The sequence below is a fragment of the Accipiter gentilis genome, chromosome 19 (genome assembly GCF_929443795.1).
Source record: "Accipiter gentilis chromosome 19, bAccGen1.1, whole genome shotgun sequence".
Taxonomy (NCBI): domain Eukaryota; kingdom Metazoa; phylum Chordata; class Aves; order Accipitriformes; family Accipitridae; genus Astur; species Astur gentilis.
Window position 1 is genome coordinate 11,158,841 of NC_064898.1, and position 13,299 is coordinate 11,172,139.

The following is a 13,299-nucleotide window of genomic DNA, read 5'->3' on the forward strand; positions in this document are numbered from 1 at the left end:
AGTTTTAGAATAAAATTCCTCTAATTAAGGGGTACTATTTCAACTACTACTTTCCAAAACAATTAGATGTCTTTTCCAAGTGGTAGGGAAATAACCAAATATCTCAAAAATTTAGTGTCTGCTGCTGCAAGTCTAATGAAAATAACCCTGTGTGCTTCTGATACAGAAGGAAGGGTTATAAATCCCAATTGTGTACCTTTATCTGACCTCTGGCACCAGGACAAAATGGACAGGTGAAAAACCTCATATTTGGTACAAAGTCATTTTGGAAGAGTGATGTTTTGCCATAAGTAACTTGGAAAATTCAAAAGAGAATGACATGGATTTCACAATGCTTTATTTACCCAAAGATCTCTCATGAATTAATTCAAAATAATGAGAGTAGCCTCAGCAGCAGTAATAATAAGGAAAATAAATATATATACATATGTGTTTTGGTGAACACTGTAGTAGTAGTAATAATGCAAATAAACACATATATGCACATATGTAGTTTGGTGAACACCTATTAAAATGAAGTAGCATAGAAATGCTTGAAGCATGTCATGATTTTCTTTTGATGAACTTGAGTTTCCTGGTAATTTAAAAGATAACTGGAAAGTCATAGCTTGTCAGGAAAGTAAGCCGAAATAAATGGTGTCTTTATAATATTCTTTAGTACAAAATGCTCCAGGGAACATACAAAGTTTAAAAACACAATGCCTTTTCCTGGTGATACTTTCATCACAAAATAATAGCATTTTCATGCACTCTATTTTAAATTAATTATTTTAAACTAATAAGATAATTGGTGGGTGATAGTTTTTGAAAGCTAATAGTGAAGTAGCTCCTTTGTTATGCACAACTAGTTTTATAAGCAGTATTAATTATGTCATATTGTAAAATTCATCCCTATTTAAATGGTAAAGTAACATACAGGGAATGAATAATATTTCATATCCATTGTTGTGATGGGCATCTGGCAGGTAGAAGATGAGGAGGAGTAAAGCTGGAGAAAAATAGTGTGTTAAAAGATCTGTTAATTAAATGGTACTATACTTCCCTAATCTTACAATTATTTTTATTATTCTTCTGTAGCCTCAGACCATTCGGCAAACTCTTCAAAGGACACTACAGTATTTTGAGCATCAAGTTATTGGGTAAGTGTTAATGTGAGGTAGTGAAAGGTGCATGGTCATGTTTTGGTCTATGATTCCCAAGTCACAGCCTTGTGTGACAAGGTTTTTAATATTTCTCTCAAATTCTTAGAGATGCTCGGGAGTAACTATACATACTATGGATGTTAATGATAAACTGCTGTCCAGTCCTGCTTCCATGCAATCCCAACAGAGCACAACTGCTCCATTAACAGTAATGTTTCCTATATAAGGAGAATAGGGAATCTTTTTGTAAAAGTATTAGATCTATTCCAATTTGCTTTCCACAGAGCTGGCTGAGAATGCTGGAAAAGTTATTTGTGCTATGACCTGAGGTCCCAATGTTGCAAAATCCTGCATCACTGCTTGTTACATACATACACTGTTACATACTTCAGGTTTTTGCAGAAGCAGGGCTGAAAGCCACCACTTAAGAGTTCATTGAGAAAATTAATAGACGACTGAGGAATAAAAAGAAAGTAATAGCAAATATCATCATGAAAACCTAAGGCATTCTTCTATTGATTAAAATAATCTCCTTTCAAACTTTTTCTTACCTGCACAAGTATTTTCCTTACCTGCACAAATATTTTACTGTCACAGGTAACTTACTTTTCCTAACTGAGTCACAATACAATTGGCTGCATGTCTATAGCCATTAAATGGCTGTGCCATATGACAAAGAATGCTGTCCTCTGAATTTAATTACACAGATGTAAAGGAGGTTTTTTTTCAAGCTGTGCTGAAGGTTGTTTTAGAATTTATGACATAGTTTCAAATCTTGGTGCCCTGGAGGGAATTGTCCTTGCCTGTTTCTCAATGTTTGGTTAAAATTTACAGGGAGCCCTAGCCTGGTGGGTGATATCTGCAATATTAGCAGTGTGGCTGGCACCTAAGGGCAGTCAGGGAACCAATCTCAGCAGGTAGTTGTGATGTGCACTGTGGGGCAGGCAGGGGGAGAAGCCTTCTGGCTGCTAATTTTTTCAGTTGCTGAAAAAATAGCTTGAAATCTCACATTAGCAGACTTCAGAGGATGATACAGTGCCTTGAGGAAAACATGTGTGCAATAACGATGTGGCTTTTTATTTATGGCCACATGTGGCTTAGATGTACTTTTTTTTAATGGGCAAAGTTTAAAACTGGGACACTCTGAAAACCTGTAATTCCTGGGACTTATAATACACTGACTCAGTTTTTTGAACATCAGTGTGAGTTGGTTAATGTAGCATCGTCTCTAGTGGATGTCTTATATTTGTCCCTCCCCATGATCTTTACTGTTGGTACACACTGTGGTGGGTTGACTGTGGCCAGCTGCCAGACCCCTACACAGCTGCTGTACTCTCTTGTTCTCTCTGCTCAACAGGACAGGGGGACAAAGTATGATGAAGAAAGCTTCTGGGTTGAGATAAATACAGTCCTGACTTCTCTACCTCCTCCTGCCCTGAGTGGCACAGGGACATGGGGGCTGTGGCCAGTCCATAACAGCTCCTCTCTGCTGCTCCATCCTTCTCACGCTGTTCCCCTGCTCTGGCACAGGCTTTCCACAGGCTGCAGCTTTCTTCAGGGCACATCCACCTGCTCCAGTGTGGGGGGTCCTCCATGGGCTGCAGGTGGATATCTGCTCCACCGTGGTCCTCCATGGGCTGCAGGGCCTGCCTGACCATGGTCTTCCCCATGGGCTGCAGGGGAATCTCTGCTCCGGCGCCTGGACCACCTTCTCCCCCTCCTTGTTCACTGACCTTGGTGTTCACAGGGCTGTTTCTCTCAGTTCTTTTCCTCACGCCTCAGCTCTATGAGGTGTTTTGCCCTTTCTTAGATTCATTCTCCCTGAGGTGCTACCTGCTTGGCTGCAGGGCTCAGCTGTGCCCTGCAGTAGGTCGACTGGAGCTGGCTGGAACTGGCCGTGTGTGGTATGGGGCAGCCCTGGCCCATGCAGCCGCCTCTGCCATCGCCTTGGCACTGACACCTGGTACAACATAAATGTTCATCAAATCTCCTGTCCTGGTCAAGATAGAGTCATAGAATGATAGAATAATTTAGGTTGGAAAAGACCCTTAAGATCATCCAGTCCGACCGTTAACTTAGCACTGCCAAGTCCCACTAAACCATGTCCCTAAGCACCACATCTAAATACCTCTAGGGATGGTGACTCAACCACTTCCCTGGGCAGCCTGTTGCAATGCTTGACAACCCTTTCAGTGAAGAAATTTTTCCTAATATCCAATCTAAACCTCCCCTGGCACAGCTTGAGGCCATTTTCCTCTCGTCCTATCGCTTGCTACTTGGGAGAAGAGACCGACCCCCACCTTGCTACAACCTCCTTTCAGGTAGTTGTAGAGAGTGATAAGGTCTCCCCTCAGCCTCCTTTTCTCCACAGTAAACAACCCCAGTTCCCTCAGCCGCTCCTCATAAGACTTGTGCTCTAGACCCTTCACCAGCTTCGTTGCTCTTCTCTGAACATGCTCCAGCACCTCAATGTCTTTCTTGTAGTGAGGGGCCCAAACCTGAACACAGCATTCGAGGTGTGGCCTCACCGGTGCAGAGCACAGGGGGACGATCACTTCCCTAGTCCTGCTGGCCACTCTATTTCTGACACAAGCCAGGGTGGTATTGGCCGCCTTGGCCACCTGGGCACACTGCTGGCTCATACTCAGCTGGCTGTGAATCAGCACCCCCAGGTTCTTCTCTGCCGGGCAGCTTTCCAGTCACTCTTCCCCAAGCCTGTAGCATTGCATGGGGTTGTTGTGACCCAGGTGCAGGACCCAGCACTCAGCCTTGTTGAACCTCAAGATCAGAGGTGAGGAGTGGCCATGGTGTCATTCAGGGAGTCGGTGACACTGGTTGAAGAGGCCTGGCCTCCTGGCATGGCGGTGGGGTTGGGCTGTGACTTTGGGCTCTGGGTCAGCTCAGACAGTGTGTCAGCACATGGCCTACCGCCAGGCATGTGGCCTGGCATTTCTGGAGACCTGGAAATCTGTACAGACCATGCAGCTCACTGCAGAGCACACCAGCAGCCCCTATCTCCGGGTTTTCCTTGTTTAATATGAGCCCACTCTCCCCAATATGCTTTACTCCATGTGGAGAACCAGTTTCCCTGTTGGGGGGTAACCTGATGTGCAGCTCTGAATCCTTTCTAGTCCTTTTCCACAGGTGCTGGCAGCCCAGGTGCTGAGATTTTGCAGACCTTAACCAGATGAAGAGTCCAATCCTTAAAACTGCTCTTCACAATTTATGAAGTACAAAGCATAACAAAACTGTTCATGAAATGCTCATTAGAAAAGCTGTTCTCTGTGCATTGAGCTAAATCAATTGTATATTTTGCCAAGTACATTATCACGCTGCTGCAGTATTTTCTTCACTTGTATTCCCTCTTCTGTCCTCATCACCTGCATAAAACTTTGTTTTAAACATAGTTTCAGCTTCTCTTCTGTTTCTGTTGAATTAAGGAAAAACAATCCAGCAAAACTAAATCAAATAGAATAATTTAGATGGTAGCTGATTTCTTACTGATCAGACCGTAGCTCTGTGCCTTTCATCAGTGGTGGGATTCTTCTAAATTTTACTTTAACAGGGTATAAGAAAAAGTTTATTTTTGATAGCATAGTGAATTGCAGCTTGACATCCTTCTTTCTGCTGAGATCTTTTCAGAAGTTAATTCACAGAGAAAGCTAGGTTTTATACTTGCAGTGCTAATGTAATGTGATGTGGAAGATTTATTATTCTTAACAAATACTCACCATTGCCTCATAAACATCTTGCTTGGAGTTTACTGTACAACTTTTTTATAGACAACACCCTAGTCGTATTGATATATAAGACAGCTATGTATACCCTTCCCTCATGCCTCACCCCTTTGGTACTATTTTTTTCTTACGTCTTCATTCTCCTTACAGATAATATTGTATAATTGTTTCTTTATATAATTCATTGTATAAATGATTCTTGTATAATACTTGAGATAACCAGGCTACTAATGCAGTATCATCTGTGTGTAATAATGCACAAAGGGAAAGGGGGTGATGGAGGGGAGAAGAAGGAGGAAACAAGGGAAGCTAAAGGCATCCTTTACCACCACTTCTGAAAGACAGTTGTTGATGTTGTGTTTGTGTAAGGAGACGCTATAACTTTTTTTACTTTTTTTTACTGTAGTTACAGGGATGCAGAGAAGAACTTTCACAATATATCAAACAGATGCTCCTATACAGACTGTACTGGCAGTGAAGAAGCTGAAGATGTCTCAGGAATTCTCCAGTGCACGGCTAATGTACTTGGTATGTATTTTTTCAAGGGAATCTGTTTCCTTTATTTGGAAGGAAAGTTTATTGATGATCCTAATACCAACAATGAACCAAGGAATTTTTGCTCCAATAAAGGAAATTTAGAATGTAAGCAGCTATGTATCAGTGCACTGTTACTACATTTGTCTCCCTTTTTACATATATTTTGTGCTTTTGAGACGATCCAGACTGATTTTTCTGTGGAGTCAGTGGAGGTGTATTGTGCAATACCCACAGTGATTAGGGATTAGGGAAGTATCAAATGCTTTGAGTGCAAATGGACTTGCATCTGTGCAGGCCTTGGTCTTGGAATTATGTCAAGTGTTTTTATAGGGGTTCTACAGAACAACAGATATTCTTACCATCTATGGGTCTGGTGGATAGAGGGCCTGAGAAACACAGAGCAGGATGTACCTGAGACATGAAACATTCTGGAAACTTCCATTCATATTGAATGCTGGCTGCAATGAACTTTTAGAAATGTTTCATGTCAAGATGGCATCATCCATCACTAAAGTGCAACTGTCTCAATAGGCATCAAAATTAGATAGCTGGCTATTTGTATCCATTAGTATGATTTATCCAGCTTATTGTCCCTCCCAAGTTGTTAGTAAGCTTTACTGCTTTTCAGTCAGAACTGTATTGCTGATACAAATCAACCATAAAAGGCAAAAAAAAAAAAAGAGGCAAAAAAAAAGGTGCAGAGCTTGACACTGAAAAGTTAATTTTTGACTCAGGTTGTTTTAACTGTTCACTATGAAACTGATCATATTCTTTGTTTTAGAGTAAACTTTACAGATTGAGCTTTAACGACTGGGCAACTGCATTTTACAGGGAACTGTAAGGAGGAAAAGTAGTAACTGCTTTTAAAGGTAATGGTTTCAAAGCAGTAATTCCTGATTTATTTGTGGTAGTAATTAGTAGTGTAGCAAAGCTGATGTTACACAGCTCTACTTCCAGGATTGTAACAACTGACAATAACTCTTTAAGTAAGTTCTAAGACATGAGGTGTTCTCATATATTAATTGAATGCAATTATGCCATCTACTAACAAGAAAGTAATACCAACATGGTCATGTTGGTCAATGTGAGTTTATCAGAATTATGCATATTTGGGCTCAGTCCTGAGGTCAAGTAGCCACAGCTCACCTGCTTGCAGCACAGCGGCTGAATTGTCATAGCTGTCTGTGTGCCCACTGCTGTCTAGCATCTGCTGTGGAGCACTGTCATTTGCCATCTGCTGCTTTCATGGAGTTTGCAAATGGAGAGTTGTTGCAGTCATTTCTCTGTGGGAAAGGCCCTGGGTCTCCTGGTAGCCAGCAAATGGGACATGAGCCAGTGGTGAGTCTTGGCAGCGAAAACAGCAATGGCAGCTTAGGCTGTATGAATAGGAGCAGAGAGCCAGATCGAAGGGACTCATTATCCCCCTCTACTCAGTACTCACAGACCACATCTGGATTACTGAATCCAATGTTGGGAGCCCAAAACCATGGAGAAGTTGATAAACCAGAGGGATTTCAGTTGAGGCCACTAAGATGGTGGGGGCTGGTATACCTGCCCTGTGAGGAGAGGCTGGGAGAGCTGGGCTTGTTCAGCCTGGAGCAGAGATGGCTTTGAGGGGACCTAACAGCAGCCCCCAGTGCCTATGGGGAGGTCCTCGAGGAGACAGAGGTGGGCTCTTCACAGTGGTGCAGCATGGGAGGGCAAGAGACAGCAGGCCTAAGTTGGAACAGCAGATATTCAGACTGGGTATTTTTCCCCATAAGGACAGTCAGGCAGAGACACAGCTTGCCCAGAGAGGCAACGTGTCTGCAGTCTCTGCCCTTGGAAGTTTCTAACCCCAACTGGGTAAAGCCATGAGCAACCTGGCCTGACTGACCAGGCAACTCATGGGGTCTCTCCCAGTTTGAAACCCTTGCTGATTCTGGCCCAGCTAACGTAAAGCAGCTGTTGATACCATGATGACATTTTTGCTAGTTGAGTACGAGCTTTTTTTTCTGAACTTTTAGATAGCGCTCACTACACTCGGGGCTGTACTTTTTGTAATGCTGAAACCCTCTTTGCTCTTCTATTTGAAGTCTTGGTAGGCTGCTGATGTTGGGGTGGAAGGCATGACAGATGGCATCCAGGTTCATAGTAAGTTTCCTTTCAGCTGGTAATATATAGTATAAACCTGTGACATTTTTATGGGATTATGCAGTTAGAGAGACTTTCTTCAACAGAAGGCACAACACTGAAATCTGACCTTGTATAATAATTACAGATGTGATTTACCTTCCATGTCAGGGGAATATGGTAAGGTGATATTCTGCCCATGTTGCGGTCTGGACCATTGTATCCTGCTGACTTAAAATCCTTTTGGAGATACATGCATTGAATGTCTGTCTGTTCTATCTCAAACTGTTAAACAGACTTGGTACACTCTGTGAAACAGCTAACATATTCTAGCTGAGAGATGACTGTGTCTCAGTGACATTCCAAATGGTTTTTTTTGGTGTCAGGTGCCTTATTCTGCGAGATGCTAGGCGCTGTCAGGGAGGTTCTGAGTGCCTTTAACGGCTGCTGGGAAGAGACGGTACTTGGCACTTTGGACATTTGGTCATGGAGAGAGTTTAGAACAAATTAAACTGTAAAAACATCCAGTATTAGTTACCATTTTTTTTTGTTTGCATTTTAAAATAATTGAATGCTAACTCACAGAAACAAGTGCTATGAGTGATAAGGCAGGACTCATGCAAAGCAAAGACTTTTCATGTTATTATGTGCATAATAATATTGTAAAAAAACAAATTAGACATTCAATACTTACTTCACCATGACACAAAGTATGTGTTCTAAGAAATAGTTATGAATCCTTTTTCATCTTCAGAGTGCTTTTAAATTGGTGTTAGTCCTGGTCCCTTAGCATGGCTGAGTAATGTGCAGTCTGCTTTTTCAGTGGTATCCTCACAGGGCATGTGTGTCAGGGGCAGATCGGACTGTCAGGATCACAGTGCAGGGATAATGTCTAGATGTTACTGTCTTGGGGAATTATTAAAGAGGACTTTGTTGAAAATAAGTTTGCAGAGACTTACTCTTGGAAAAGCTCACCTTTTAAAGAATTAATTTGAGTACATAGCAAAAAAAATATTCAGTGTGAGCAGAACACTGAGATAATTTGAAAGCAGTAATTCTTTCCTTCTTATCTGGGACAGGAACATAATGGAATGAGCAGTAAACCAGCTTCTTAATTTTAATTGTAGCTCCTATCACAACAGGTAAATAATTAACGGAGGCTGTGTAATTAATTCTCACATACATGGTTATTTTTCTGATTGAATAAAGATTAGTGAGAGCCTCTTATATGCAAGAAGGGTGTAACCACTGGGATGTGTAGGTAGAGCAATTGGCATTGCTGAGACAGGAGACAAGAATGAATCTGACTGTGATGGAGGCTAGACAAACTGTTGAATCAAATCTGGTTCTCACTTTATTTATATGAGTGATAACAGGGACTTGCTGTCTAGGGCTGAAAGAAAGTGTTTTCTTAAAGGTGCTTGGAAGCAATTTCCTGCTCTCTTACCTTAGCAAATGTCAACATGATTCACCTCTCCTGACCCTCTAACTGCCTTTAAAATAGTCATTTGGCATTATTCATCAGAAGACAGCAAATGCTCAGATCATTAGTAAGCTTGGAAGATTGTGAGCAGATGCTTCGCACCACGGTCCCGGCACTTACACTGCTCACAGGAAAGTGCTGACTGCAAGCTGTATGCTTAGCTCGAGGCATGTGATTTATCATGTCTGAGTACTGGAATTTTCTTCCTGTCAAGTCACCACTGAAGTGTGACACCATCTTCCTGCAGTGGAAGGACCTGGTTCTCCTCGTCCCCTCACTGAGTTGCTCCTGCTACAACTCTAGACACCAATAGAACTCTTCCTACTTTAATCCACTGTAATTAAGGGAGCCACATTCATCATGCTCACATGCTGTAAACCATACCTGGTACCAGATCAATGGCACAGCTTTCCTTTGCAGTGACAGCTTCTAAGGCTGGAATATTTAATTTAACTTTGTATCCTTTCCAAAACAGTCCAGACAGCTTTATGATGGACTCTGCTTTCTTTAATTGGTGCAATGCACATTTTTGCAGGGTCCTTCATAAGCATATAGAATCATAGAATGATAGAATAATTTAGGTTGGAAAAGACCCTTAAGATCATCCAGTCCAACCGTTAACTTAGCACTGCCAAGTCCCACTAAACCATGTCCCTAAGCACCACATCTACATGTCTTTTAAATACCTCTAGGGATGGTGACTCAACCACTTCCCTGGGCAGCCTGTTGCAATGCTTGACAACCCTTTTGTTGCCGAAAAACTCGGAATAAAGAACTTATCAACACTAATTTAGTGTAGATAAGCAGACACTTCTTTATTGACGGCCGGGTGCGCGGGTGAGTCCTCTCACGAACCACGCACACCGAACACCAAAATCATACACCTTATATTAAACTTATTCATTCATATTCATTAGATTTCCAAGAAATGTTATACATATTCATTAGATTTCTGGGAAGTTATTAGCATATGTTAATGTCCTTTACGCATGCGCATTGAAGGTCTCTGGTGGTCTTCTATAGCCCTCTGGTGGTCTTCCACAGTCTTCCTCACTTTGTCCGATAGTTGACCTCTTAGGTGATTCTGCGCAGTACAACTTTCGCCATCATATATTTGATTACATAAAATACATTCAATGTTAATTCCCAAATTTAACCTTTTCAATGATTGGTCCTCAATCACGTCACTTTATTAATATTCTTATACTAAGACACTCATTGGCTGATTTCACCTGGTTCCACTACCTGTAATGTTGACCAAAGTGGGGTTTCATGTAACAGAACTAAGGTCCATAACGATCTCTCTCTCAGTCTCTTAAAACAAAACACTACAAAGCTAACAAATCGGTCAAAGTTTCTATGGTTAACTAATTTTAAACAATACTTATTCTTTTATTATTGTGCACAGCACATCTTGTATGTTCCTAAATTTCTATGACTATACTGTTGTTATAATCTACTCAAAATCACCTTAAATCTCAAACTTGTTAACTAAGATATATATATTTTATTACTTGTTATCTAAATCCTAAATGTTCCTACTAAATGATTTTGGCCAATTCCTCCGGCCTTGGTACAGGGTTATACAGAGGATTTCACAGCAGCTGTTGGTTGTTGGTTAAATATATAAAATGCCATAAAAATATATAATTCTATATTCCTATTAAAATTAAATATGATTAATTCTAATAATAACAAATCAATAATAAATCAGTAACATTTCCCCCTAAATCAGTAACATTTCCCCCCTTTGAAAGTGTTGAAAATTATTTCAATACTTTCACATTATCTACATAACATTTCTCTACTAGTACTTAACAAATCGTTATTTGTTTCAGCATATTGTGGTGGTGGACTGTACTCTGGTAGAACAATTGGAACCTCTCTCATGATCATGCGATTGACTGCAATTCTGTTTGTAAGTTGTCTCTTTAGACAAACATACGTCAGCATGATCATCATAAAAATAATTAGCAACAGAAACAGAGTTTTAATTATAGATTTTAACCAAGAACTCAGATTCCATCCTAACCCGCTAAAGATTTTTCCCAGCCAATCTTCTGACACATCCTCTCGAATGGCCTCGGTTTCTTTCTCAATTTTGCTCAATAGCTCCAGATCATGTTCTACGTCTTGAGTAACATTAGGAATATGAATACAACAATGGTCTAATCTATCCTTAAGGTATCCACACACTCCATGTTCTTTAAGTAAAAGTAGGTCTAGGGCCATTCTATTTTGAAGAGTCATCCTGGAAGTTGCCTGCAGTTGGATATTTAATTCCTTAAACCCTTTCTTCGTAATGTTCGCCAATTTTTCTACCTGGCCTGTTAGATGATAAAGCCATTCTCTATTTCTGTATGAAGCTATGGGGTTCAAAAGAGATTCAAGAGCCCAGCCAATTTTTACTCCTGTTGATGGTTCATTCCATATATCGTCACCTGTTTCAGACCTCTTGGTCCGTTTTAACCTTAAATTCTCCAAAGGCCCTTTGAATGGTGATTTCTTCCAAATCGGACACAATGTTGGCATGCCTAAGCTAATTTGCTTTACTGTACCATCCAGTGATAATTGAGTTGTCCAGGTTCCATCACTTAGTGCCCAAACTAAATGTCCTGGACTCTGAATGGTAATTTTTCTACAACTAAGAAAGGTTCCCCTTTTAGGTAGGAATGTTTCAGTTAGTTTGAGATCATTTTTAAGTCCTCTACACAAGCAGCCATATTTCAAGGCCGCAGCCAAAGGGGGAATTCTTTCTATTGCTGGGTCTGTAGTACTACAATCATAAACCTTTTCACATTTCCACCAAGATACCATTTTCTCTTTTATCCGCAGTGAACTCGTTCTGTCATTTATAGATGGCCAGGCTGTAACAACTAATCCATCCCAAGTAATACACCAAGAAGTTTTGGCCATATACTGAAATTGAAACATTATGGCCATAGACCATATCGAATCCCAGCTAACTGGGTTTCCTGGGATGGTCTGATTAGTCTCATTACATTTCCATTCCATAATACTCCGACTTTCGTTAGTTTTGACTTGTACATCATACGAGCACCATCCCATAGGACTACCCATAGCAAACATATCTCCTAAAGGGGAGGCCGGGGTGAATTGGTGATTCAATAATTTCAGACAATCTACTTCCCTGCCCATCCATTTCCATTGTTTTCTGATAACCTTTACCTGCTCAAACCATTGTGTCACTGGCACTTGTTTACAGTGAGTGGTTTCGTTTTTGTGTTCCAGGATGGTTAAATTCATGGTTAAAATTCCCCAAGGGATAGTTTCCCCTACTGCTCTTGGTATTGGTAAACAAGCAGTGATCTGAGTAACATTTTGTAAATGGGCAAATCCTTTAATCAATCCTAACATCAAATTTTCCTCAACCGATTTTTCTGGAATGCCAATCAATTGCTCTGTTTCTACTTGTCTCTTGTTCCTATTCATCAGTTCCGTCCAGGTTTCCACCAACACCATCTGCCAAACCACTATGAATAGAACAATCACAAACTGATATAAAAAATTAGACATGTTTTAGAGTCAGTTTCAAAGTCTTCGGGTTACGGCTGATGATCTTCCATGTAGCAGGTGCTTTCTTCACTCGAGTGTAGTGTATCCAAGCCTCTGATTCGGCAATCTTAATCGCCGTGAAGGTGGTTAACAGTACCTGGAAAGGTCCTTTCCAACGTCCTTGCAAGGGTTCAGAAGCCCACGTTTTCACGTAGACATAATCTCCTGGTTGGAAGTCATGGACCGGAGCTTCCAAGGATAATGGTCTATTCCACACTACAATCCTCCGAATCACGGCCAAAGTTTTTCCTAGGGAAAGCAAATAGTTATACACATCTTGTTTTCCTTTTACATGCATATTTGGGTTTGGTTCCGGGGACTCATAAGGTTTCCCATACAACAATTCATAAGGACTGACTGAGGTTCCACTCTTTGGTTGTACTCTGATCCTTAATAATGCCAATGGAAGTGCTTGAGGCCATTTTAAATTAGTCTCCTGACAAATTTTACTTATTTGCCTTTTTAGAGTTTGATTCATCCTCTCCACTTTCCCACTGGATTGCGGTCTCCATGGAGTATGCAGATCCCATGCTATACCCAGAATTTTACTAACATTTTGAATTACCTCCGCAACAAAGTGTGGACCTCTGTCAGAAGAAATTCCTATTGGAACTCCAAACCTTGGAATTATTTCTCGTAGTAACCACTTTACTACTTCCTTTGTTTGTGTGGAACGACAGGGAAGAGCTTCTGGCCATCCTGTAAAAGTATC

At 41.0% G+C, this 13,299-nt stretch overlaps 1 protein-coding gene across 1 annotated transcript in view; it reads left to right on the top strand.

Annotated features, from left to right (window-relative positions):
* GUCY1A2 (guanylate cyclase 1 soluble subunit alpha 2) overlaps positions 1-13,299 on the top strand; it is a 167,455-nt gene that overhangs the window by 15,180 nt on the left and 138,976 nt on the right. The window contains exons 2-3 of the mRNA XM_049823385.1: positions 1,078-1,139; positions 5,286-5,407. Coding sequence (XP_049679342.1) covers positions 1,078-1,139; positions 5,286-5,407 — 184 coding nt within the window. The remainder of the gene's footprint in view (positions 1-1,077; positions 1,140-5,285; positions 5,408-13,299) is intronic.